Source organism: Trachemys scripta, chromosome 3 (genome assembly GCF_013100865.1).
Source record: "Trachemys scripta elegans isolate TJP31775 chromosome 3, CAS_Tse_1.0, whole genome shotgun sequence".
In the NCBI taxonomy this organism is placed as follows: domain Eukaryota; kingdom Metazoa; phylum Chordata; order Testudines; family Emydidae; genus Trachemys; species Trachemys scripta.
Window position 1 is genome coordinate 7,283,939 of NC_048300.1, and position 22,901 is coordinate 7,306,839.

At 44.7% G+C, this 22,901-nt stretch overlaps 1 protein-coding gene across 1 annotated transcript in view; it reads right to left on the reverse strand.

The window, feature by feature from the left end:
* Nucleotides 1–9,162: 9,162 nt before the first annotated feature.
* The window catches only part of SCP2D1 (SCP2 sterol binding domain containing 1), a 34,604-nt gene continuing 20,865 nt past the window's right edge, over nt 9,163–22,901 (reverse strand). The window contains exon 2 of the mRNA XM_034764034.1: nt 9,163–9,276. Within this exon, the coding sequence (XP_034619925.1) occupies nt 9,163–9,276 (114 nt within the window). The remainder of the gene's footprint in view (nt 9,277–22,901) is intronic.

Below are 22,901 nucleotides of genomic sequence, written 5' to 3' on the forward strand. Positions count from 1 at the left end.
ATCTGTGGTTCCAGCCCAGTCCCGACTGTAGCTATGCATGTACACAGCACTCACCACCGCAGTATCTACGCCCTCCTGCCCCTGCTCAGCACCCACGGTGGAGCCTCCTCGGGGTCAAGATAAGGGGAGGGGGAGGCTGATGCAACTGAAGTGGCACGTCCCCTCTAACCCACTCCCTCAGCTGTGCCAAATGTGAGTCTCTTCCACTCATGGCGGTGCAAGGGATAATCTGGTCCTTTCTCCTATACAGGGACATTAATGTTAATGTCCCTTCCCCACCTTCCCTGTCAGTGGGTTTTTCTTACCTATTTGTTTACATGCCAGCAGCAAAGTGAGGGCAATTAACCACTGGAGCACCTTGCCTAGAGACGTGCTGGGTTCTCCATCGTGTGAAGCCTTTACATCAAGATGGGCATCTTTCTAAAGTAGATGCTCTATCTATGTAGTGTAGCTGTAGCCGCGTTGGTCCCAGGATATTAGTGAAACAAGGTGGGTGAGGTAATACCTTGTACTGGACTCTCTCACCAGCAGAAGTTGGTCCAATAACAGATATTACCTCACCTACCTTGTCTCTCTACTGCTCTGTCTAGTCAACCATAGGATATGGGTTTGATGCAGGAATCACAGGATGAAATTCTCTGGCCTGGTGTCACATAGGAAGTCAGACTAGATTGTCATAATGGTCCCTGGTGGCCTTGAAATCTATGAACTCGGGGGGGGGAAAAGAGGAGACAGGTAAGCTCATAAAATGTTGTTTTCTGGGCATCTTATGTACATAGTGTTCATTCCTAGCTTCTGTTTGGTAATGTCCCTTTAATGAAAAGCGCTCCTCTTGGCCGTTCTACCTTTGTATTCTAGCTGAAAACTCAAGTGGCACCGAAGCTTACTGTGCAGATTTTTAATTGTCAGTAGCTTCCTTGATGTTGCTTTCTGAAGAGTGAAGCTGAATGCATAATGCAGCAATGAGTATGCCAATTATAGAATTAAACTCATCTTCAGTGCCAGGGTGGAGAGAATACACAGCTGGGTTATTATGGACATGCAGTGCTGTGGACAATGTCTCCTAAATCAATTAATGATAAAAGTCACATATTTTCCTCAACATTAAGTGCCATACAACTCCTTTTGTCACGTAGCTCTTATTATGACAAGTGACGCTCAGCCTGGCATGAACCTAAGAGACTAAGCGATCAGCATGAACCCTCAGCTTCAAATACAGACCAAGGCAGAAACCGGATCTGGTCGGAATTATTTAAATTCTAAAGAATACTTTATCGTTTTTCGGGAACAGACAAGTTGAACTGCATCACCGCCACTTTTTAAGAGGACTTTGGAAGAAAATGTACAGCTATTCACAGAACAAGAAAGATTCAAGAAACAAATCTGATTTACTGGATGACTAATGAAGCTTTTGCATTATGATTCAGATGAAACATTTGTCCATGCAAAGTTTTAATGCTAATAACAAGCTAACAGTATCACTTCACAAAACTCACATTTATTTGCATACCTGGTGTGTTACCTGTTCTTCTCAGAAGTCGTGAATGAGGGTCTGTGAGTGTTAAAATGGCTAAATAATCCTGAAAATTTTCCCTCTAGCCCTCCTTTCTCCATTCTTGGGAGCTGTCTCTGGGCCCATTTCAAAAAGCATTTAAGCATGTGATTAAATCCATCCTTATTAAGCAAGTCACTTAAGCACATTTGTGATTAAATGCACCACTGTATTCACACCATATATACTATTGTAATAATATTTGTACAAAATTTGCCTTGTGATGTATCATTTGGGAAAAAAAAAAAAACCTCACTAGTCAATAATATCATGGTGAAGTGTGTGTAGCAACATTATGTGTAAAGTTATAAAATCCCCCCTGCAGGATGTTAAAGGCATGTGTTCAAACTCACATAGCCCCGATTAGGTAGAACTGGTCAAGCAGGCCTGTCTTAACGAAGGGCTGTGTGTTTACCTCAATTTGCATATAACATGTAAACAGAGTCTTCAGACAGTAAGAGGGGAAGGAAAGAAAATCTGCATTTCAGCATAAACAGGTGAAAAGAAACAGCATGAAGCTTCCTTCCTCCACCAGACTCCATGTCTTCTTGGCCTCAGTTACAAATAACTTTATTTTGGGGTCACTCTCAGGAAAATACAGTTCAAAGGGTGACTGAACTATAAAAGGGAGGGGCAAAAAACACCTCAAGTTCTCTCTCCCTGTCCATCTAAGAAGACAAAAGAAACAGCCTATGGACTTTGGGAGCAGATTCTGGCCAGCCAATTTGGTCAGCAGTGTACTGAATACACGTGGTAAGGGACTTCATCTTGAACCAAATCTAGTTTGGTGAGTTTAGAAAGCATGTTATCTTTATTTCTATTGTAACCATTTCTGGCGTTAATGCCTCATTACTTGTACTCACTTAAAAATCTCTCTCTTTGTAAAAAAAGCTTGTTTTATTTTTGAATTAAAATTAATTCAGTGTTGTGAATTGTTTGGGTAACTTCATTTAGGGTGGCAAACTGTTGTATGTTGATCCCCTTAGAGTGGTGACAGACCTGATCTATCTGGACTGTCCAGGAGAACGCTGGACAGTGCAACATACACTTTTGGGGGAAAAACTCGGGACTGGGAGTACGTTGGGGTCACCCTGCAAGTGGTAGCCAAGGCTAGTGGAAGCCAGGGTGTGCCTGGTGTTTGCTGACAGGCTGCTTGGGTCAGAGCTGCTAGACCAGGGCAGTGTCTATACACAGACACTCAGGAGGTGACCTGCATGCTGTCTATGAGAAGCCCAAGTTGGAAGCTACAGCAGCAAAGCATTGTGAGGCACCCCAGCTTGCAGGGCAAGTGGTGACACAGCTCCTGACTGGTCTGTATTGCACCCCGGAAGGTCGTAACATCTTTATCTTCAAGCATGTGCTTAAATCTCATTGAAAAATCAATGGGATTTAAGCATGTGCTTTGTTAAATGGGGATGGACTGCTGAATCGATGCCCTGAAGAAGGCAGCTTGTCTCAGATCTTGCACCGTGGAAGTTTTTCCCTTGACATCAAATGGAAGAGGATCAGGCTCTAAATATCCAACTCCACTGGGATATTAAAGTGATGGTAAATTAGTAGGGCTGTCGATTAATGGCAGTTAACTCACAGGATTAACAACAAAATTAATCACAATTAATCACGCTTTTAAACAATAGAATACCAATTGAAATTTATTAAATATTTTTGGATGTTTTTCTACATTTTCAAATATATTGATTTCTATTACAACACAGAATACAAAGTGTACAGTGCTCACTTTAAATTATTCTTTTTAATACAAATATTTGCACAGTAAAATGATAAACAAAAGAAATTGTATTTTTCAATTCACCTCATACAAGTACTATAGTGCAATCTCTTTATCGTGAAAGGGTAACTTACAAATGTAGATTTTTTTTTGTTACATAACTGCACTCAAAAAACAAAACAATGTAAAACTTTAGAGCCTAAAAGTCCACTCAGTGCTACTTCTTGTTCAGCCAGTCGCTAACACAAACAAGTTTGTTTACATTCACAGGAGATAATGCCACCTGCTTCTTATTTACAATGTCACCTGAAAGTGAGAATAGGCATTCGCATGGCACTTTTGTAGCTGTTATTGCAAGGTATTTACATGCCAGGTATGCTAAACATTTGTATGCCCTTTCATGCTTCAGCCACCATTCCAGAGGACATGTTTCCGTGCTGATGATGCTCATTACAAAAATAATGGGTTAATTAAATTAGTTCTGAACTCCTCGGGGGGAGAATTGTATATCTCCTGTTCTGTTTTACTCACATTCTGCCATAGATTTCACATTATAGCCATCTCAGATGATGACCCAGCACATGTTCACTTTAAGAACACTTTCACAGCAGATTTGGCAAAACGCAAAGAAGGTACCAATTGTGAGCTTTTTAAAAATAGCTACAGCACTCGACCCAAGATTTAAGAATCTGAAGTGCCTTCCAAAATCGGAGAGGGACGAGGTGTAGAACATGCTTTCAGAAGTCTTAAAAGAGCAATACTCCAATGCGGAAACTACAGAACCCAAACCATCAAAAAAGAAAATCAACCTTCTGTTGGTGACATATGACTCAGATGATGAAAATGAACATGCATTGGTCCGCTCTGCTTTGGATCGTTATCAAGCAGAACCTGTCATCAGCACGGATGCATGTCCTATGGAATGGTGATTGAAGCATGAAGGGCAGGGCCAGCTCCAGGCACCAGCCTTCCAAGCAGGTGCTTGAGGCGGCAATCTGCAAGGGGCGGCAGTCCGTGTGTTTTTGCCCCCAAGCAGCGTGCCGAATTGCCGCTGCGGATGGCGGGAACTGTCCGTGTGCCATTAGGGCAGCACGCGCGTTTCTGTCATGGCGGCAATTCGGCGGCAGCTTCTATGTTCAGCTGCCCGCGGCGTCAATTCGGCGCGCTGCTTGGGGCAGCAAAAACAGTAGAGCCGGCCCTGATGAAGGGGCATATGAATGTTTAGCATATCTGGCACGTAAATACCTTGCAACGCTGTCTACAAAAGTGCCATGCGAATGCCTGTTCTCACTTTCAAGTGACATTGTAAACAAGAAGCAGGCAGCATTATCTCATGCCAATTGTAACCAAACTTGTTTTCTGAGCGATTGGCTGAAGTAGGACTGAGTGGATTTGTAGGCTCTAAAGTTTTACATTGTTTTGGTTTTGAGTGCAGTTATGTAACAAACAAAATTTACATGTGTAAGTTACACTTTCACGATAAAGAGATTGCACGACAGTACTTGCATGAGGTGAACTGAAAAATACTATTTCTTTTCTTTTATCATTTTTACAGTGCAAATATTTGTAATCAAAAATAATAATATAAAGTGAGCACTGTACACTTTCTATTCTGTGTTGTAATTTAAATCAATGTTTGAAAATGTAGAAAACATCCAAAAATATTTAAATAAATGCTATTCTATTATTGTTTAACAGCGTGGTTCATTTTTTTAATTTCACGGTTAATTTTTTTAATTGCTTGACAGCCCTATAAATTAGTCACTGGTGAAATGAGGAACTAGATGCTAGTTGTTAAGAAGGAAAGGCAGCAACATCTCCCACCTTCATTATTTCCTTATATGATATAATACCTAGTTATTATATGGCACTTTCTAGCAGTAGAGCTCAAAAAGCATTACAAAAGAGGCAAATGTCATTTATCCCTATTTTACTGAGGGACAGTTAGGGCTCCACCCACTAGGCCACACTACATTTTCTCAATATTTGTTCCACACGCCAAAGAAATTGCAGTATCGCTTTAATTTGATATTTTAATTTTAATTGCATATAACCCACACAAACACAAGCTGGGCCCTTTATCACCTCTAGTGGTCATGCCTCATAGAGGTAGGAGTCTGCTATTTGAGGATAAGCACTTTTGCAACTATATTGAGGCTTATTAATAAAATTATAATAATGTATTACAACTTAGGTTATTACAAACCTGCCTTTACCTTTATTGAACTTTAGGAGATACTTATAATTATTCTTAGCCACATGAGGCTTGGAGAATATTATAAGTCACAATCTTCTGGTTTGGGTTGCTTATTTATTAAATGAAATTTTCAGTCTAATTAAAGAAACTCTTAGGAAATCTCTACTTTCTCTCAGTAAGTGACAGGCACAAAAAGCATCAAGGAGAATGCCTGATGCCCTCTCCTTGACCATAAATCTTTGCTTATCACCTCCAGATCTGATTGCACAGACTGTGGAATGCAGCTTTATTATATCTTATTTGATTTAACATTCTGTATAGTTTTATTTTATATTACAGTAGAAAGCTATCTGAATGGTTATTTTTGCCTGGCTTAGCTGTCTTTAATTGAGTTGTGGCTGAAGCTGCTGCAGATTGTAATCTTGGGAACTGTTTGGTTAAAGTGCACGCGACCAACAAGGGTGTCTTTTCAAAGAGCAGGACACCTCGCTTTTTGCTAAGGGATGTGAAGCTGTTCAGTTCCTAGGATATTTCAAAGAGAAGTGGTGTGTAGCACTTGATCTAGCAAGGCCACAAAAGCTAAGCCAGGAGATTCTTATCGCTCCTTCTCCCCAGCCTCTCTTCAGGGAGGAAAACCTCAGGTGTTGAGCATGCGTGTGCCAGCCTAGTTTTATCTCAGGTATGTGGTGGTACTCCCAGCATGGTGAAATTGCGCATGACAATTTCGCTTTCCAACAACAAGAATTCAGGCTGTTGTACTTTTACAGTCACCAAATAGTAGCTCAAATAGGAATAGAAAAGTAGCAAAAATCAATGGAGATCACAGCTCAGATTCATAAAACAGAAAGAAAACAAACAAAAAGAAGTCCAAGATTTCTCCAAGTGGGACGACAAAGATTTAATATCTGGTTGGTTTCCACCAACCCTTTAGTTGTGTCTCTATCCTAGGCTGTATAAAGTATACATTAGTAATTACAAAAGCATCAGAATCTTTCCAGGACCTCTTTGGGGAGGGAGGATTCCATGAACTAGATTTGGATAAGAAAGGTCTCAGTATTGACTAAAGTTTGAACAATGATTCTCAAATGCCTAGGGGCTCACAAAAAGTGACCAAAACTTAGTCAAAAAACAGCATGGGACTTGGGCTGAAAATGCACATAGAGGTATCTAGGTCTAGCTGACCCACCCCAGGACAAGGGATAGGAGCCTCAACAAAGCCCCCTTAATGGAGAACTCCCACTGCCTTAGACTGGTTATAAAACAACAGTCTACACTTATTCTCTCTTTCTAATGAAGAAAGTTCAACTGAGAACCAACTGTACGGGAGAGCTCCCAGAAAGACATGCACCCTTGTGAAAACAGCTGTCAACTGGCCTGACGAAGAGAACGTTCATCCAACATAAAAAAAACAACGAGGAGTCCTTGTGGCACCTTAGAGACTAACAAATTAATTTGGGCATAAGCTTTCGTGGGCTAAGTGAGTTCTAGCCCACGTTGTTTTTTCTGATACAGACTAACACAGCTATCACTCGGAAACCTGTTCATCCAACATGTTTTCTTGGACATATTTTAACAGCAGCAATTACAATAGTATAGAGAAGTGGGAACTGGCTGCATCTAGGAACTGCAAAGACAGACTAATAATCAGGACCTAATTAATCTTGCATATTGCCTGAGACTGAGACACCTATTGCTAACGGTGTACTCATAATAAGTTCACCGTGGTGTGGCTGGCTCTGTGCTCATCTGAATTCTCTATGCAGAGCTGAATTGTTGGGAACTGTGTGCTACCTATCTTTGCTCTCCGCCTGCAGAATCAGGTGGTAAAATGGTGACCGTCTTCCCCTTTGGAAGGCCAGATGGCTCCAGTGTGACGGAGAGGATTGACAAGTTCACCTACCTAGGCTGCAAGCAAAGTTCAACTGGTCACAGCAAACCAGATGCTCTTCAACTAATAGGTCTTGCCTTTTCCTGCATGAAGTCCATACTTATGGACGCAAAAACATCTTTGCACTGAGACAAAGTTCAGAATCTATCTATCAGAGTATATCAGACCTGCATACTGCCTGTATTGCTATACGAGTCAGAAACCTGGACCCTCTTATAGGCAGACTTGGAGCAGCTTGAGGCATTCCATATGCGCTGTCAGCACCAAATCCTAAGCATAAAATGCCTTGACTTTCTGCAAAATGTCATAATCTCATAGAGATCTTGCCTTCCTTCAATCACTTGGGTTATTGCTGATGGTGTACTCCATGTATCCTATGACTTTAAAAACAAACTTTGTTTTTGTGGATAATCTAAGCACTATACCCAGATGTACAGACACTCGTTTCCCAACCTATGTATTATATAATTTTTTTAACATTAGCTTTAATAAAAATTTTAAATCTGAACGTCTCAGTCACCAAAGAACGTAGCCTCACAACAGCCCTGCGAGTTAGGAGGCAAAGTGCCAGATTTTCAAAGGTATTTAGATGTCTCTAGCTGCAGGTAAGCGCCCCGTGAAATTTTTCAAAAGCTCCTAGGTGCCTAACTCCTATTAGGTATGTTCCCATTGGGAGGTCAATGCCTGAACACCTTTGGAAATTCCACGAGACACCTAAATACCTTTGCAAATCTGGCATCGTCCTCCTTTTACAGATGGGAAACTGAGGCACGGAAAGATTCAGCGACTTCACTTTCACACAGAAATCTGTGGCAGAACCAGGGATTAAACCCTGAGTCCCAGCCCTGCGGCTTAGCCACAAAACTAGCCCCCTTTTTCAAACAGTGCCGATTTTAATAATCGTTCATAAATAACAGGGCAGCTAAACACCAGAAGGGTCCATCATGAACATCTAGTTTGACCTGCACATTGCAGGCCACAGAACCCACCTGCCCACTCCTGCAATAGACCCATAGCCTCTGGCTGAGTTACTGAAGTCCTCAAATCTTGATTTTAAAATGTCAAGCTACAGAGAATCCACCGGGTGCTCTAGTTCCAACCAGCAAGTGACCTGTGCCCCATGCTGCCGAGGAAGTTGAAAACTCCCTAGGGTCTCCAACATGTGAGACATCAGCAGCAAACACCCAACCAGCCAGGGAATTCTGTGGGACCCAGAAAGAATATTTGGAAGGCTCATTTTTAATTGTTTGCTGAATTCTCGCTTTTCCTTGACATGTTCCCTTTCATCTTACAAAGAAAGATGAGAAGGGGCTCCACTATAGTTGGCATTTTAAATGGACTTTTTTGGAGAGTTTTAAATGCCGTTGTTTTTTTCAGGATGATCTAGCATAGGTTCTCACAACAGCAGCTATTTTTATTTGGTGGGGGCTGGGAGAAGGAGATTGTTAGTCGTCAATTTTTTTCCAGCGTACAGGCATTCAGCAGTGGGTGCTCAGCTGGTGATCTGTTTGCTGGTGTTCTGCCCTTTTGGGCAGAAGGCCCAGGTAAGATTCCTCGTCTCAGTCATTAACGGTCTACCGCAGGCAGTACACAGCATGGGAGTGAAATCTCCAGACGATGCTGCGTCACAGTATTCAGAGAAAGAAAAGAGACAGCAATGTCAAGTCCATTCTCCCTACAGCAGGCGGTAGCCCCTAGAGACTCACTCCGTGCATTGCAGGGAGGGCCAGAAAGGAGCAATTTTGCACTAAATAATTAATTAACAGAAGAATGCAGGTGTTGGGAGTCCACAGGGATTAGACCAGGAATTTCTCCTCAATTTCCAGCCTAGTGTTACAGGGCAGCTTCTGTGTTTCTCTTTGAACCCGCAAAAGTCCTTCCCCCGCAGAAGACAGGATCAGCACGAAGGTCTGCACCCGAGGAGCAGAACAAGCACTATGCGGGCCCTGCGGAGTCCCCTGGAGCAGGAGGCGGCACGGCTCGGGGAGTCCTACACCTGGACATCCCCTGCTGCTGCAAGCCCCAAATAGAGGAGATGCAGGCTGCTGCCTCTCAGTCCCTGTGCCGTCCCGGCACCAGCACCAGCACCAGCACCGGGATGCATTTGGCCAAAGGTCCCCAGCAGCTCTGGCATTGGTTTTTGATGCTTTGACTGTTCCACAGGTAGAAACAAAAATCACAAAGAAGCAGGAAATGACAAGAATATGCACATGCAGCAAACTTCATCTAAAACCGATCGGCCCAAAGCTGGGCTGGCGTCCGTTGGGACAGAAGCAGCTGGATTATGCAACCAAGGACAAGTTGCTCAAGAGCAAAGTTATCAAGCCATTAACCCCCTTGCGATGGTGTCAGTCAGTGGCCTGTGAACTCTATGACACTCTGAGGTGCAACCCAGACCAGTGAGGGGCTCTGCAACCGGGGGTGCCTCACAATGCTTTGCTGCTGTAGTTCCCAACCCGGGCTCCTCACAAACAGCCGAACAGCATGCTGAGTGTCTGTGTGTAGCCACAGCCCTGAGCCAGCTACTCTGACCCCATCAGCCTGTTAGCAACATACCAGCCACACTCTGGCTTCCAGCTGCCTTGGTTACTACTCACAGGGTGACCCCAACACACTCCCAGTTCTGTATTTCCCCCCAAGAAACGTGTTCTGCACGGTTCAACCTTCTCCTGGACAGTCCAGATACATTAGGTCCATCGTCCCTCTAAGGAGATCAGCATACAACAGTTTCCTACCCTAAATGGAGTTATCCACACAGCTCAGTTTAAAGACAACACTGGATTAGTTTTAATTAAAGAGTACAACAACTGCATATTTAACTGCAGAGAGAGATGTTAAGTGAGTACAAGTACAAGGCATTAAAGTCAGAAATGGTTGCAAGAGAAATAAAGATAAAATGCTTTCTAAACTTAACTGGACTTGGTTCAAGGTGAAATTCTTACCACAGATTCCCACCAACATTGCTGACCCAGTTTCGGGCCAGGATCTGTTGCCAAAGTCCAATGGCTGTGTCTTCTTAGGTAAAAAGGAGAGGGGTGGATAGGGAGAGATAACGGGGGGTGGGGGAGCAGGTTTGCCCCTCCCTTTTATAGTTCAGTCACCCTTTGAAATGCATTTTCTTGAGGTTTAGCCCTAGATAAAATTCATTCCCACTGCGAGGTTGCCGTCAAGGAGTCTTGGGGTGAACAAGGTTCCATGCTGTTGTTTGCTAAGACGCAGATCTGTTGGTTCCCACCCAAGAACGGTCGCTCAATAGGTGATGGCCCATCAGCTTTGATGACACCTAGCTAGAAGAGTCAGCTTGTCCTTTATCTTTGAGAAACAGGTTTACCCAGTCCCCAGATTTGTCTGATAAACACAATTCAGTCATGATTCCAGCTTATGTTTATAACTTTATATGTAAGGTTACTACACACATCTTGTCAGGATATTATTGACCAGTGAATTATTCGTTTAAAAAAAAAAAAAAAAAGATCCCTCACAAGGCATATTTTGTACAAAAATTACTACAATAGTGTGTGGGGTGTCAATACAGGGGTGCACTCCATCACAACCTCATCTAAAGTGGGGGGCTGACGGGAATCTACATGGGGTAGAACCTATAATTAAAGATTTACACACGCATTTACCACTTGCTTGTGACTCAGCAGTTAAGTTCTGGGGCGGGAAAGCAATGAAGTGTTTAGCAGGTACAAGGAAGCACCCTGTATATTTAGATATTGCTAAAGTAGAACTAGGTTGTGGCATGACTTAAAAGCCTGATAGCCTTGAATTAAGACTTGTACATCCGAACTGAGAACACATCCGTGTCACCTTCAGAAGGTTAAAGGAAAAGCAGTAATCACAGGGGACTGGGGAAGGCGTTTTGATGGATTAATTTATACAAGCTGTGGCTCCCAGCTAGAGCGGAGGAGGACAATTAATTTTCCAAGGCATTTAACAGGCTGAAGGGTGACCTAATCAGCTTGCAAAGCCAAGTATTATCGGACAGCCTCCTCTTCCCTGCATGCAATCAGAACGGAGCAAAAGTGCAGGCTCAGTTGAAATTGTTAGGAATCTCAAACAATGCCCTAATTCCTCCTTTGGCCTGCAGGATTAAAGCGCAAACAAGGCTCCCTCCCTCCCACTTCTCTCCGTTTGCTGCTGCTGGATTGCTGCGAGAGAGCGTACCATAATGTCCCCGCGGATCGTGCAGAGCAAATCTAAATTATGTTTGATCTGCTGGAAAAAGGGGTTAGTGATGACAGATAACTTGGAGATTGGAGCTTTCTGAAGGCACAAGGTTTCTCTTGGCTTTAGCAAGGCTAAATCCCTCAAAAATCAGGGCTTTATCAGGGTGCACTTTCAAAAGCCATTTGGAATAAAAAGAGAATCTCTCATTGGGTTAAGGAACTTCGGCTTCAAATGACTGGGGACAACTGAGAAGGGGACAAGCAGAAGCAAAGCTTAACTTGCCCCTTCAGGCAGAGTATAAATAGATCATTTACTACATCAAAGAATAGAATTGGAGATTTTCATTTTGTTCATAAAGTGATTTGTTCGGCCTTGGAAGCCAGAAGTAGAAAAGCCGGCACCAATGCATTCAGATGTGAGCAGTGTAGTAGTTGAAATAGCTGCTTTCTGCAAACCTTCATCACAATTATTGTTTGAATCGCAACCAAATGAGCACTCATTCTCCACGCCCTGGCCCTGGTTTTAGGATCGTGTAAGGCCGCTGAGTTCATCGGGGTGTTGTCAGTAGCTACCGGTGTGGTGCTCTGCTCTTGTTCGATGATGATAACAGTCGGCTGCGTGCATGTTCCCCCTGTGTGCTGCCCCAGTTCTGAGCAGATCGCTGACACGGCAGACCCCGAGAGAACCCCCAAAGACCGCAGACTCTGGTAAGGTACGAAGGCACCCGAGCCAGGTTTATTCTCAAATGAAGCCCAGTAATAGTTTCTCGTAGACGCTACAAGACACACTACGAATGTGTGCCCCCTGGCAATGGACCGGCTCAGTCGGTGGCGGACTTTCCACTGCCCCCTAGGCCAGACAAAGATGCGCACTCCGGGACCTACTTTTATACAGTTACAGGACAGATTACTCATCCTTACTGACGTATTGAGGTACAGCCCCTTGGCTCATTGGGGGCTGTCTCCCTCTTTGATCATGTCGGTTCAAACAAATCTATCCATCATGTTGTCTTTTTGACCCTGTCTTTAATATGCATCTGCCTGTTCCTTGTTATCTCTGTGGAGTGTTCTGATGCTATCTTGGCACAAGTTCCTCTTATTAGCACTTATGTGTGGATGCACCTGCTTCTAGCAGCCCTCTTCTTGCCAACTTCTGTGAGTGGGGCCTCTGGCTCACAGACCAGCTTTTGCTTAGCAATGCCTGGAAGTACTTTGGTTCAGGCTTCAGGCCTCAGACTGGGTCTTTGATACAAGAGTTTATGTTTCAGGGCCTCATCTTACTACACAGGGTTACTCTTGATTTAGTCTGGCAAAGAGGCCTGATCCAACTTCAGTGAGCTTTGGCCCAGGGCCTTGAGAGAAGATTCAGGTCCAATATATTCACATTTGAGTACAATTCTGCTTTCTAAAGAAATGGCCCCTTCTTGCTCAACACATCTGCTCCCTGTGCTCAGAGTCGTAGGAGAAAGGCAAGTGCTTTTAGTGCTTTTGATTGCTAGGAGCCCCGAAGAAGCAAAAGTGCTATGGGAGAGCGAGCTGGATTCTATTACTTTTCACTCATCAGCAGAAATGCCAGCTCCTGGGGCAAAGAGTGGCCCAGTTTCACTTGTGCAACTCCACTGGAGGCAATTAGTTACACCTATGCATGGACCATGCAGGTGTAACTGGGGACATTCTGATTTTGCCTCTAGAACCTTTATTGTTGGTGATGATGCGATAGAGTGAAAGAATCCAGACCGATTTCAGATCCCAGGGGGAATTTGCAGGGCTAGTGTTAGAATAGTCAAATGGGGATAGATCCTCAGTTAGTATAAATCCCTGGATTTCAGTAGCTGTGGTGATTGACCCAAATGATTTAGAATTTTGATCTGGAAACCAGAGAGGCAATACAAATGTGATTTCACAATGCAGATTTTACAGAGTCACTGTCTGGAGTACACGCCCTGCTCCATCACAGATCTACCATTGACACAAATGGAAGTGCCGCACATGGCGTGAGAATGAAACATGCAGAAGAAATTTGAATGGTGGAGAAGAATGGACCACGTTTACTGCAAAAAAGTTGGGTTCTTAATTCAGGCTAACTAACCCGTGTTAGCGAACTCAGGTTAAAACAGCAATGAAGACACAACAACCCAGCTTTTAATTTGGGTCAGCAGCTGGAGTTCCACCCCACTCTCCCCTGTAGGTTTTAATTTGAGCTGCTGACCCGAGTTAAAAAGGCTAAATTGCAAAGTCTTCTTCATTGTTATTTTAAGCCAAGTTAGCTAAGGTGAGGAGTTAGCTAACCCGAGTTAAGAACGCCCCTTTTTTGGCAGCGAAGACGCCCCCCGAGAGAATTTGGCCCTTAAAAATGAAACTACCTACATGCTTAGTTTTGCTTTAACCATTTCTGGGGGAGAGAAAAGTTCTGCAGGAATGAATATATTCCCCTTCACTTGAAAGGCAAGGGCTGTTGAAAAACTCTTTTTCAGAACCCCCCGTGTAGACTAGGTGGAATTACAGGTCACTTGGAAAATGAGCCACTAAAAATGAAGTGAATGATGGGAGATTCCCTGCAGCTTATCTGCCCTTTCCAGCTTCTGAACATTATTGCGGCTAGCACAAAGCAGAAAGCCGCACAACGACAGCCTACATTTGGATACCATTTCACCGATGTTAAATGGGGTAGGGAAGCAAACTCAGATGCCCTGGCCAGTGCTCTCTCTCTCTCCTCTCACACACAAAAGGAAGCGGCACGAACAAGCAGAAGTGACTTTTATGCTGCCAGTCATCATAGCCAGTTCACAGAAGGAGGTTAGGGCTTGAGGGCAATGAACGTTTAAGAGAATTTGTGGTTTAATAAGGAGCTCTCCAGGCGAGATGCTTACAGTTCAAGGATAGCTTCCTCAGGCTCAACCCTTTTATGGATCAGGAGCAGAGGTCTGAGAAAATGTCCTCCCCAAGTGAGCTATTAATGCCAGAGTTTTCTTTCTTTTCTCAAATATAGTATCAAGGAAACAAAAGTAAACTGACCTCTGTGCCCAGGGAACCAGGCATTTCAAGACAAATGGGCCTAAAAAGAAGCGGATCCTAAAAGGAAAAGTTGGTGAGATCAAGATGGAGCTGAATATCTAGGTCTTGTATCCAGATTAGCAGACAGCCACAGGAAGATGGCAGTAGGCATTTTCAGAGAGGGATTCCCATAGACTTTACTCCTGAACTGGGAAGGCCCAGCTTGCTGGCTCGGTTCCGGTGGAACCACAGGACAGACAGCAAGGGCAATCCAGCCAACTCTGTTGTCTTAGAGGTCCACAGCGGAGAGGGTATTTCAGACCCAGATTGTTCATTTTAAAGCGTATACATTAACAAGTCAGTCTGGAACACATATGGTCTTTGAGGGTGTGCTCCCTTCCCTCCATGTGGAGAATTCCCCTCCCTGTTGAGGGGCTTGGAAGGGGTGAGACGGGAAAGGCTCCTTGGCTACACTTCTAAGCACGCCCTTTCCATGGAACATCACAGTATTATCTAAAGCCCGCATTGTGCTAGGTGCTGTACAAACATATAGTATGAGACAGTCCCAGACCAGAAGCCCCTGCAGTCTAAATAGACAAGACAGACTAGGTGAGGGAGAAAAGGATACAACATACAGGCTGCAGATGGGGGATTAAGGCACAGAGAGACTAAAGCCAAGGTCCACAAAGATATTTATGCTCTTAATGTCCACGAAAAGCAATAGGTCAACACTGGGACTCTCAGCAGTGCCGTAACCACATGGCTAGGTTTGTGGTACAAAGGAATGTCAGCTGATCAATTCGCACGGCTTGGGCCCTTATCCCATGTCAACCACATCACACTAATGAATGCCCGTCTCCTCCCCCATCCCTTCTGCATGAAACATCTTCCCCAAATTGATTTGAATGGACACTGCTCAACCTCAACCATCCATTTGCAAATTGCCACGTGATACAGGCTAGGCCAGTGGCCTCTTAGTGACTCATTAATCTCTCCTGGTCACTCATCTTATTTTAAAAAACCCAAACAACTATGAAACTGTCAAACTGTACACTTAGCAAATACATACAGCCTTGTGCTCCTGTTACAGCCATCCGTGTCCACCTTCTCCCATTGTGACCTACTGTACTGTAATAAGTTAGAATATCTTAATATGAGTTTTTAAATTAAACTGTATCATTATTAAGGATGGACGATGGCACTTTATGTATGGAAAGGTTATGTATGCAAGAGTCAGAAACATGAATTATTCTTCCATCATTGAGCTTATCAAAAGCATATTTCCCCTCCCCCCGCCCCCAAGTTAGCATCCAGCACTGACTCCGGGGGCGCTGTCTTTAGGAGAGCTTCTTGATAGTTATTCATCCAGTTTGGATGTTGAGATACGGATCTTGAGGAATCTCAGCAACTTTTGCTCCTATGACATTACGCTTTTGTATTATGTCCAAGGTCTGGATCAATTTTTAGCCCATAGCTTTGAGCCAGCAAGAGGAGACTGCACCACGATGTGGCCCATTCATTAGTAAGTGGGAAAACTTAAAATTACAAGCTTAAATCAGCTTGTAATTTTAAATGTTTGATGTGCCTTAGCATTAGACTGGAATGTAACAGTGTGCCCAGATATTATAGAATGTCCAAATCCAGTGTGGTCCAGATCTTTCAAAATTGCACATGGCCAACTTGTGGCCAGTGCACAAACTCTTGTGCTTGCAAATATGGATGCATGCGCACAAAAGTTTTGGGTGTGCACAAAAGTGCCCACGTTTTTGAAGAGTGGGGTCTATTTATTTCTTCTGCTCTTTTGTCTCTTGCTTATTACCTTAAAAATAAATGCCTTTCCCTGCGGTGCAATATATATACACCACTGAGATCATTGTGCCCGCTTTTATTTATTCCTAGATACTTCACAACTTTCAAACCAAAGATTCTTTGGCCACGTCTACACTACCCGCCGATCCGGGTAATCAATCTATCAGGGATCGATTTATCACGTCTCGTCTAGACGTGATAAATCGATCCCCAAAACGACGCCCGTACTCCACCTCGGCAGTGTTTAGTCCAGAATAGAATCAGGCCCAAATGTCGCTGTTGTAAGTGTAATGCGTTACGAATGAATTCTGTGACAGTGACCAACATACACAACTGATATGAAGCTTGTGCAATACATGTTGCTTCTGTTCCTGCGTCTGGTACTGAGCTGCTGGATGAGTTACTTCACCGACGACACCTTATCTGTCTTGTCTGTGGAACGTGTAAGCTCTTTGAGGCAGTGACTTATCTTCCTATCAGTTTGTAGGAGGCCTACCACAGGGAGGCCTGATTTCATTTGGGACCCAGAGGTAGTACTGAGAATAACTGACACGCTCGTGTGTTTCTTCCTCTTGTAAGAAATGCCTAGCACGGTACAAGAAGGTACAAAACCTCCCAACTGGCAGACACATCGATTCTTTTTCGGACCTGACTCAGTTCTGCTCAGAGGCTGGCACCGAAGCAGCAGGAACGAAGCAGATCAGCGACAGCAAGTCGCCTTTAATTGCTCCATCTCAGCCTGGCACATGCAATTGAGGGCGTCATTTGTAATGTGTTCACCAGTTAGCAGGCTCAGCAAAGCATCCCGATGTCAGGATTAGGCAGATAGCAGGCAGCTTCCAAGATCTCCAGCAGGCAAAGGACAAGTTGAGGCAGGCTGCCCAATGGCCGTGAGTTAAATATCTGACAGGAAAAGTTATGTAATAGGATTGTTTTAATATCTCACATTCCTCCCACTGCATCTCTTCCTGCATTAAGCATTGCGGTTCTTCCCAGCATGATACTTAGCTAGATGCTGGCACCGTTTCTTCTTCAGGCAAGCAAGGGGTGTTTGCTGTGCTGACAGGGACGAACAGGAAAGATCCGGGATTCTCCGGCCCAGGACTACATGGCAGGATAAAGTTTCAGGACTCCTCTTTGATCAAGCCATAATGCAGCCCCCAGCCCTGCTAACAGCTCCCCCTAGGGGGTCACACCTAGATCTGGGCAGAGCTTTTCCATACAACTTTTTTGGAGGGCAGCAGGGGGAAAATGCAGATTTGGCAAAATGCTTCCAGACTTCCTGTTGAATTCACCAAATTGTTCATGTCAAAAGAACCTAGAAAATTCAGAAAAAAACCAAACCTTTTATGGGGTTTTGGTTTGAAAGGACTTTTTCTGTCAAATTTTCCATTTGTTTTATTATTATTTTTTAAAGTAAATCAAATAAAACCTTTAAAATGGTCAAAAATAAAAAAAAATTCACAAAGTGTTTCACTCTACCCTCAATTATTATTTTATCTCTACTTTTTGTTTCACTGGACTGTTTTGAAAATTTCAATCTTGCTTCTACCCAAAACCGTTTGGGGTTTTTTTTGTTTGTTTGTTTTTGTTTTGTTCTGTTTGTTCAGAGGCAGGGCCGCCCAGAGGGGCAGGGCAAGTGGGGCAATTTGCCCCAGGCCTCGGGCCCCACAGGGGCCCTGCGAGCCCTGGCCCAGAATCCCTTTCCTGGTTAGAGGCGCCTTTTTACTGACCCGGTGGCGGTCCGGGTCTTCGGCGGCGGGTCCTTCAGTGCTGCTGAAGGCGCGGAGCGACTGAAGGACCTGCCGCCGCCGTCGCAGACTCGGAGCGCCGCCCAGTGAGTATGTCCACTCCTCCCGCTTTGCCCCAGGCCCCCTGAATCCTCTGGGCGGCCCTGCTCAGAGTTGTCAGAGATCCAAAAAATCTGCTCTTCACCCCGTTCTAGTAGCAGTCCGCTGGTGAGAGCCCATGCTGGGTCACGGCACGCAGCAGTCCTGCGTGGCCTTGTGGCTGCAGGGCCTTCCCCATGAGTGCTCTCCTGTTACTGCCTTTGCCTCACTGCATGTCTGGAAAGCAGGTGATTGATACATAGTGCTGACAACAGAGTAAGAAGCCCAGTCAGGCAGCTGGACAGGGAGCAGAACAATCCACAATCTCTCTTCTGGGTTATTGCTAATAAAACTCTGAGCCCTGTTGTAAGCCCATATGGCTCTCTATCCTCCTGCCTGAACTGCAACAAGGCATTGAAAGTGACCACTGTTTGTCCTAGACCATCCCCTGCTAAAACAAACAGCCAAGGAATCTTGCTGTATGCGGTGTTGGGCCCTGGATACTAGAGAGAAAAGGAGGGTGAGCTTATTGGACCAGCTCCTGGTGGTGAGAGAGACAAGCCTTGGAGCTACACAGACTCTTTTTCAGGTCTGAGAAACTAACTCAGAGTGCTGTCAGGTGGAATGACCTCTTCGACAGAAATGGCATCTTAATGTGAACACTGTATTTTAAGACTAAGCAGTGAAATCCTTACAGTGACAGTCTGAGAGCATTTGGTTCAGATCAACAACTGCAAAGCAACTGCTTTGCATAATTCCACTGTGATTTCCCTCCTCGGCTGCCTGTTCAAAGACACCAGCTGGCGTCCTCAGCTTCTGAGGGCTTGTGCATTTCAAAGCTGAACGCCATTTCATGCAACACACAAGCTCCAGAAGTTGAGAAATCCAGGGCTGGATTATTCAGCCAGATTCCGGGTCCTTGAGACAGCAGCCAGAACACGGTTGTGTGCCGCTCTAAATGTGAAATTAGGAAACAATATAAGAAAATTGCAAGGAATATTCATACATGGAAGTCAGATGAACGGCTTGCGAATACCGCAATCACGAACAATGGCAAGAGATGAATAAAAAGAAATGAGGAGTCATTAGATAGCGCTGACACTCATCTTTTCCCAGTTTCTTCATCTGCTGCCTCCCTCGAATGGGTATTTAGAAACTGATTTTGTTTATCAAATCCCCACAGAATTCTTATATGCCTTTTAAAATAAATGTATATCTAGTCAAGTGCAGGCACTAAATCCCACTCACAAAATGACATAGAGTAAAAAAAAAAAGATCAATGGCTAAGGTGGACAGCTAGACATCAGAAAGACTATTTGGAAAATAATTATTTGAGTTTAATGGTTGAAGCAGCTGGTATGCTCTGGCCTCTTCTTATTACACTAATCTTAGCTGTCACCTTGTGCTGCCCCAGCTGTTTGTTGCATCCACTTGTTGTCTCTTGTCTTATTTTAGTTATACGTATACATGAGTCTTGGAACAGAGGTGGTCAAACAGCTTGCAGTGCAATCTCGTCTTTCAGGAAATCTCAGCTCAACTCCAGTGCTTGGTTCCCAGAGAGCAACTCTGACTCAAGAATTGACTTTAATCAGAGGCCAAGGCAGAGAACAAACTCTTCTGCTGCTCACACAGCTCCCTCTCCAAGGGCCACTCACTGCCACCACACAGTACACTTCATAAGAACTAACTGCAACACAGCATGTCTTCCCAAGAGTAAAATCTTGTTCACACACTAAGAAAAGGAACTTGGAAGACTGTAACAGCGCCACCTGGTGACCAGGCGTGCTGGAACTAGAAGTGCTGGGGGGACCACAGCCCCCTGTGGCATGAAGTAGTAATAACAATCAAATACATGGTTTCCGCCTTCGGCACCCCCACTATAGAACTTGTTCCAGCACCCCCGCTGGTGACACCTGCCATAATAGTACATTCATCTAACAAAATGAGGCCCTAGCCCAGTGGCCCTGAAACTGTGGGGTGCACCCCTCTTAGGGGGGCACAGAGGAACATCTGGGGGGTGATGGGCCCAGGCCACCCCCTAAGGGGGGCAGGGAGGGAACACCACCCAGCCCCACTCTGCCCCCAGCCACGGCCCCAGCTCCAGGCCCAGGCCCTGTACCCAGCCGCGGCTCTGTCTCCAGCCTTGGCCCTGGGCTGGTGCTCTGCTCCCAGCCCCGACCCGAGCCTCAGGGCAACCCTTAAAAGTTTGGGGACCGCTGCCCTAACTCCTACTGGGGCTGCTGGGGTACCAGAATAACAATTAACAGTTGAAGCAAGGTCCAAATTAATGCGACACCAGGTTGGGGAAATGATAATTGGGTGAAACCCTGGCTCCACTGAAGTCAGTGCAAAACTCCTCCTGCCTTCAGTGGGGCAAGGATCTCACCCTTATGTCCACATAGCACTCCAGGCTCCAGCAGGCTCCCCAAAATATTTACTGACCGATCCAGAGAGGAATAGCTTGGCCTTTCCCCCAAATGCAGATACCTAAGGGGTAAAACGTGGCAGCTCTTTTAACAGCAGAGGCAAGAAGGGCTGGCAGGAGTAAGAAAGGAGAAGGAGTGAAGGGAGAGGTGGAAAGGAAGTAGGACAGAAAGCAGATCAGAGAGAAGCAGAGAGTGGGGCAGAGTGAGTAGGGAGCGTGAGGCTGGGCAGCTGAGGGGCTGCAGTGGTAGGGCAAGGAACATATCATCAGAGACAATAAAGCAAACAGGGGAGGGGAAATCCAGAGCAGAGTATAAATGTCAGTGCTTCGTGAGTGTCAGGAGCCTGTGAAGGCTCCTACAAGCTGCTCCTGCTGTCCCCTATGTGGAGAGATGTGCAAACTATTAATAGCATCATCACGTTCCCCAGAGAGGTGTTTGTGCCCCTTGGTGATACCCAAGCCCAAGGTCTATAACCATCCCTCTTCAGCAAACAAGAGAGAGAGGTCACTGCCAGTGCAGAAAATCAGTCACACAGAGATCAAATCAGTCATATCACTATCAGTCTCTTGGCTGTGCTAAGAGTTTTTCACACTGATCATGCCTAGACTTGGGAAAATTCAGTTTTAATCAATGTCTTTGACTTCACCGGCCATCCTTAGACACCAGGAGGAAAAGATGCCTCTTGTTGATCATGAGAGAGGGCTTCAAAATGCTGAAAGTTCTTCGTGAACGGGTTCGAAAATTCAAAGTGTTGATGAATGTTTTCCACCAAAAAATGTTGCACTGAAATTTTGAAATGCCCAAAATTTTCAGCCAGCTCTGTTGATAATCATTGTACACAGAGGGGGAAGGTAACATATGCACTTGTTGACAACTGGGACCCTGTTTTGACATCAGTTCTTCCAGTCAATTAATAACAAACAGATGTTTGGGATAGGATGGCAACACATCCGGAGCCATCTTCGAATGCCAGTGTTGGAGCGATGCTGCACTGTGGCAGGACGACACTCGGAACTTCATGGTGATAGCTTTACCCTTCCTGCTCTCAAGGCATAGGCTCCGGTCACTTGAGCTAAAGGAGAATCCCCTTCAGCAACAGTGATTTGTGTCAATACGGATCATCAGCTGCGCTGAGACCACTGCCTATCCCAGAGCTATTTCCTTGTGCTCCTCATCTGACTGTCTAGCTACCTGTTGTCTCTTGTCTTTATTCAGCTTCTAAGCTCTCTGAAGCAGAGACAGTCTATTTGCCTAGCACAATAGGGTCCTGGTCAATAACTAGGGCTCCTAGGTACTACTTCACTATAAGTCATTATAAAACAAAGTGTTCTTCCTTTTCTTCATTTTGATTTTTACATTCATCCCATTTTAAATTCGTTTCTGAGTTTGATTTTTTAAAAAAAAATATTTCACACCGATGCAAAAAAATCAGAAGTTGGTAAAAAAATATTTGGAAAGAAACATTGATGTCATCTGTTGTAATTCAGAAAAAAAAATCCAGGGCCAGACCCTGAGCTGGTGTCACTCACTGTAGCTCCACTGACTTCAGTAGAGCAGTACTGATTACACCATCTGAGCATCTGCCCTCCAATCTTCCCACGCCTGTATCCCTGACATGGTAACATACACAACACCAGGCCAGTTGATGCCTTCTGTTCTGAGCTCAGTGGAAAGGAATTTCAGCCTATTCTGAATGTGAGAGCTCCAATGCTTGTCCCCTACCAAGAACTATCTTGCCAACTTTCCACCCTGGCCAGCTGACGCCAACTGGGGGGTTCACCTGCACCACGGAACCAGTCAAGGATACCCTTATGCAACTTTACCATGGGAACCTTCTTGAGGGATGCGCTGCCCAATATGTTGTCATGCTAGGCTGAGTGCGTTACTGTGCACATCAGTTCCAGTTCTTACATAAGGACTTCTCATATTTACACACTCTGGGACCTTCCTGCTCTCTGAGCAACCAAGATGCTTAGACAGAGATCTGCTAAGCATATAGCCAGCCACTTAATTGTTTTTAAAAATCCAGCGGGCGTGCTGTGTCCGATTGGGTAACCTAGCAGCTCACAGGGCTTCCCTAGCCATCAGATCACTGGACACTTCTGATCTATCTTCACAGGCAACATAGATAATTCAGCCTCTCCCCGGGTACAGCTCAGCGGGTTAGTCAGGTATTGAATTGTGTTCATCCTTCTGTGATAATGTCAAACATGCCATCCTCCAATACATCAATCTACTTGGACAAGCGACTCATTTAAATTAGACTGGAATTTCCAAAAGAGCCTAACTCCCTTAGGCTCTTTTG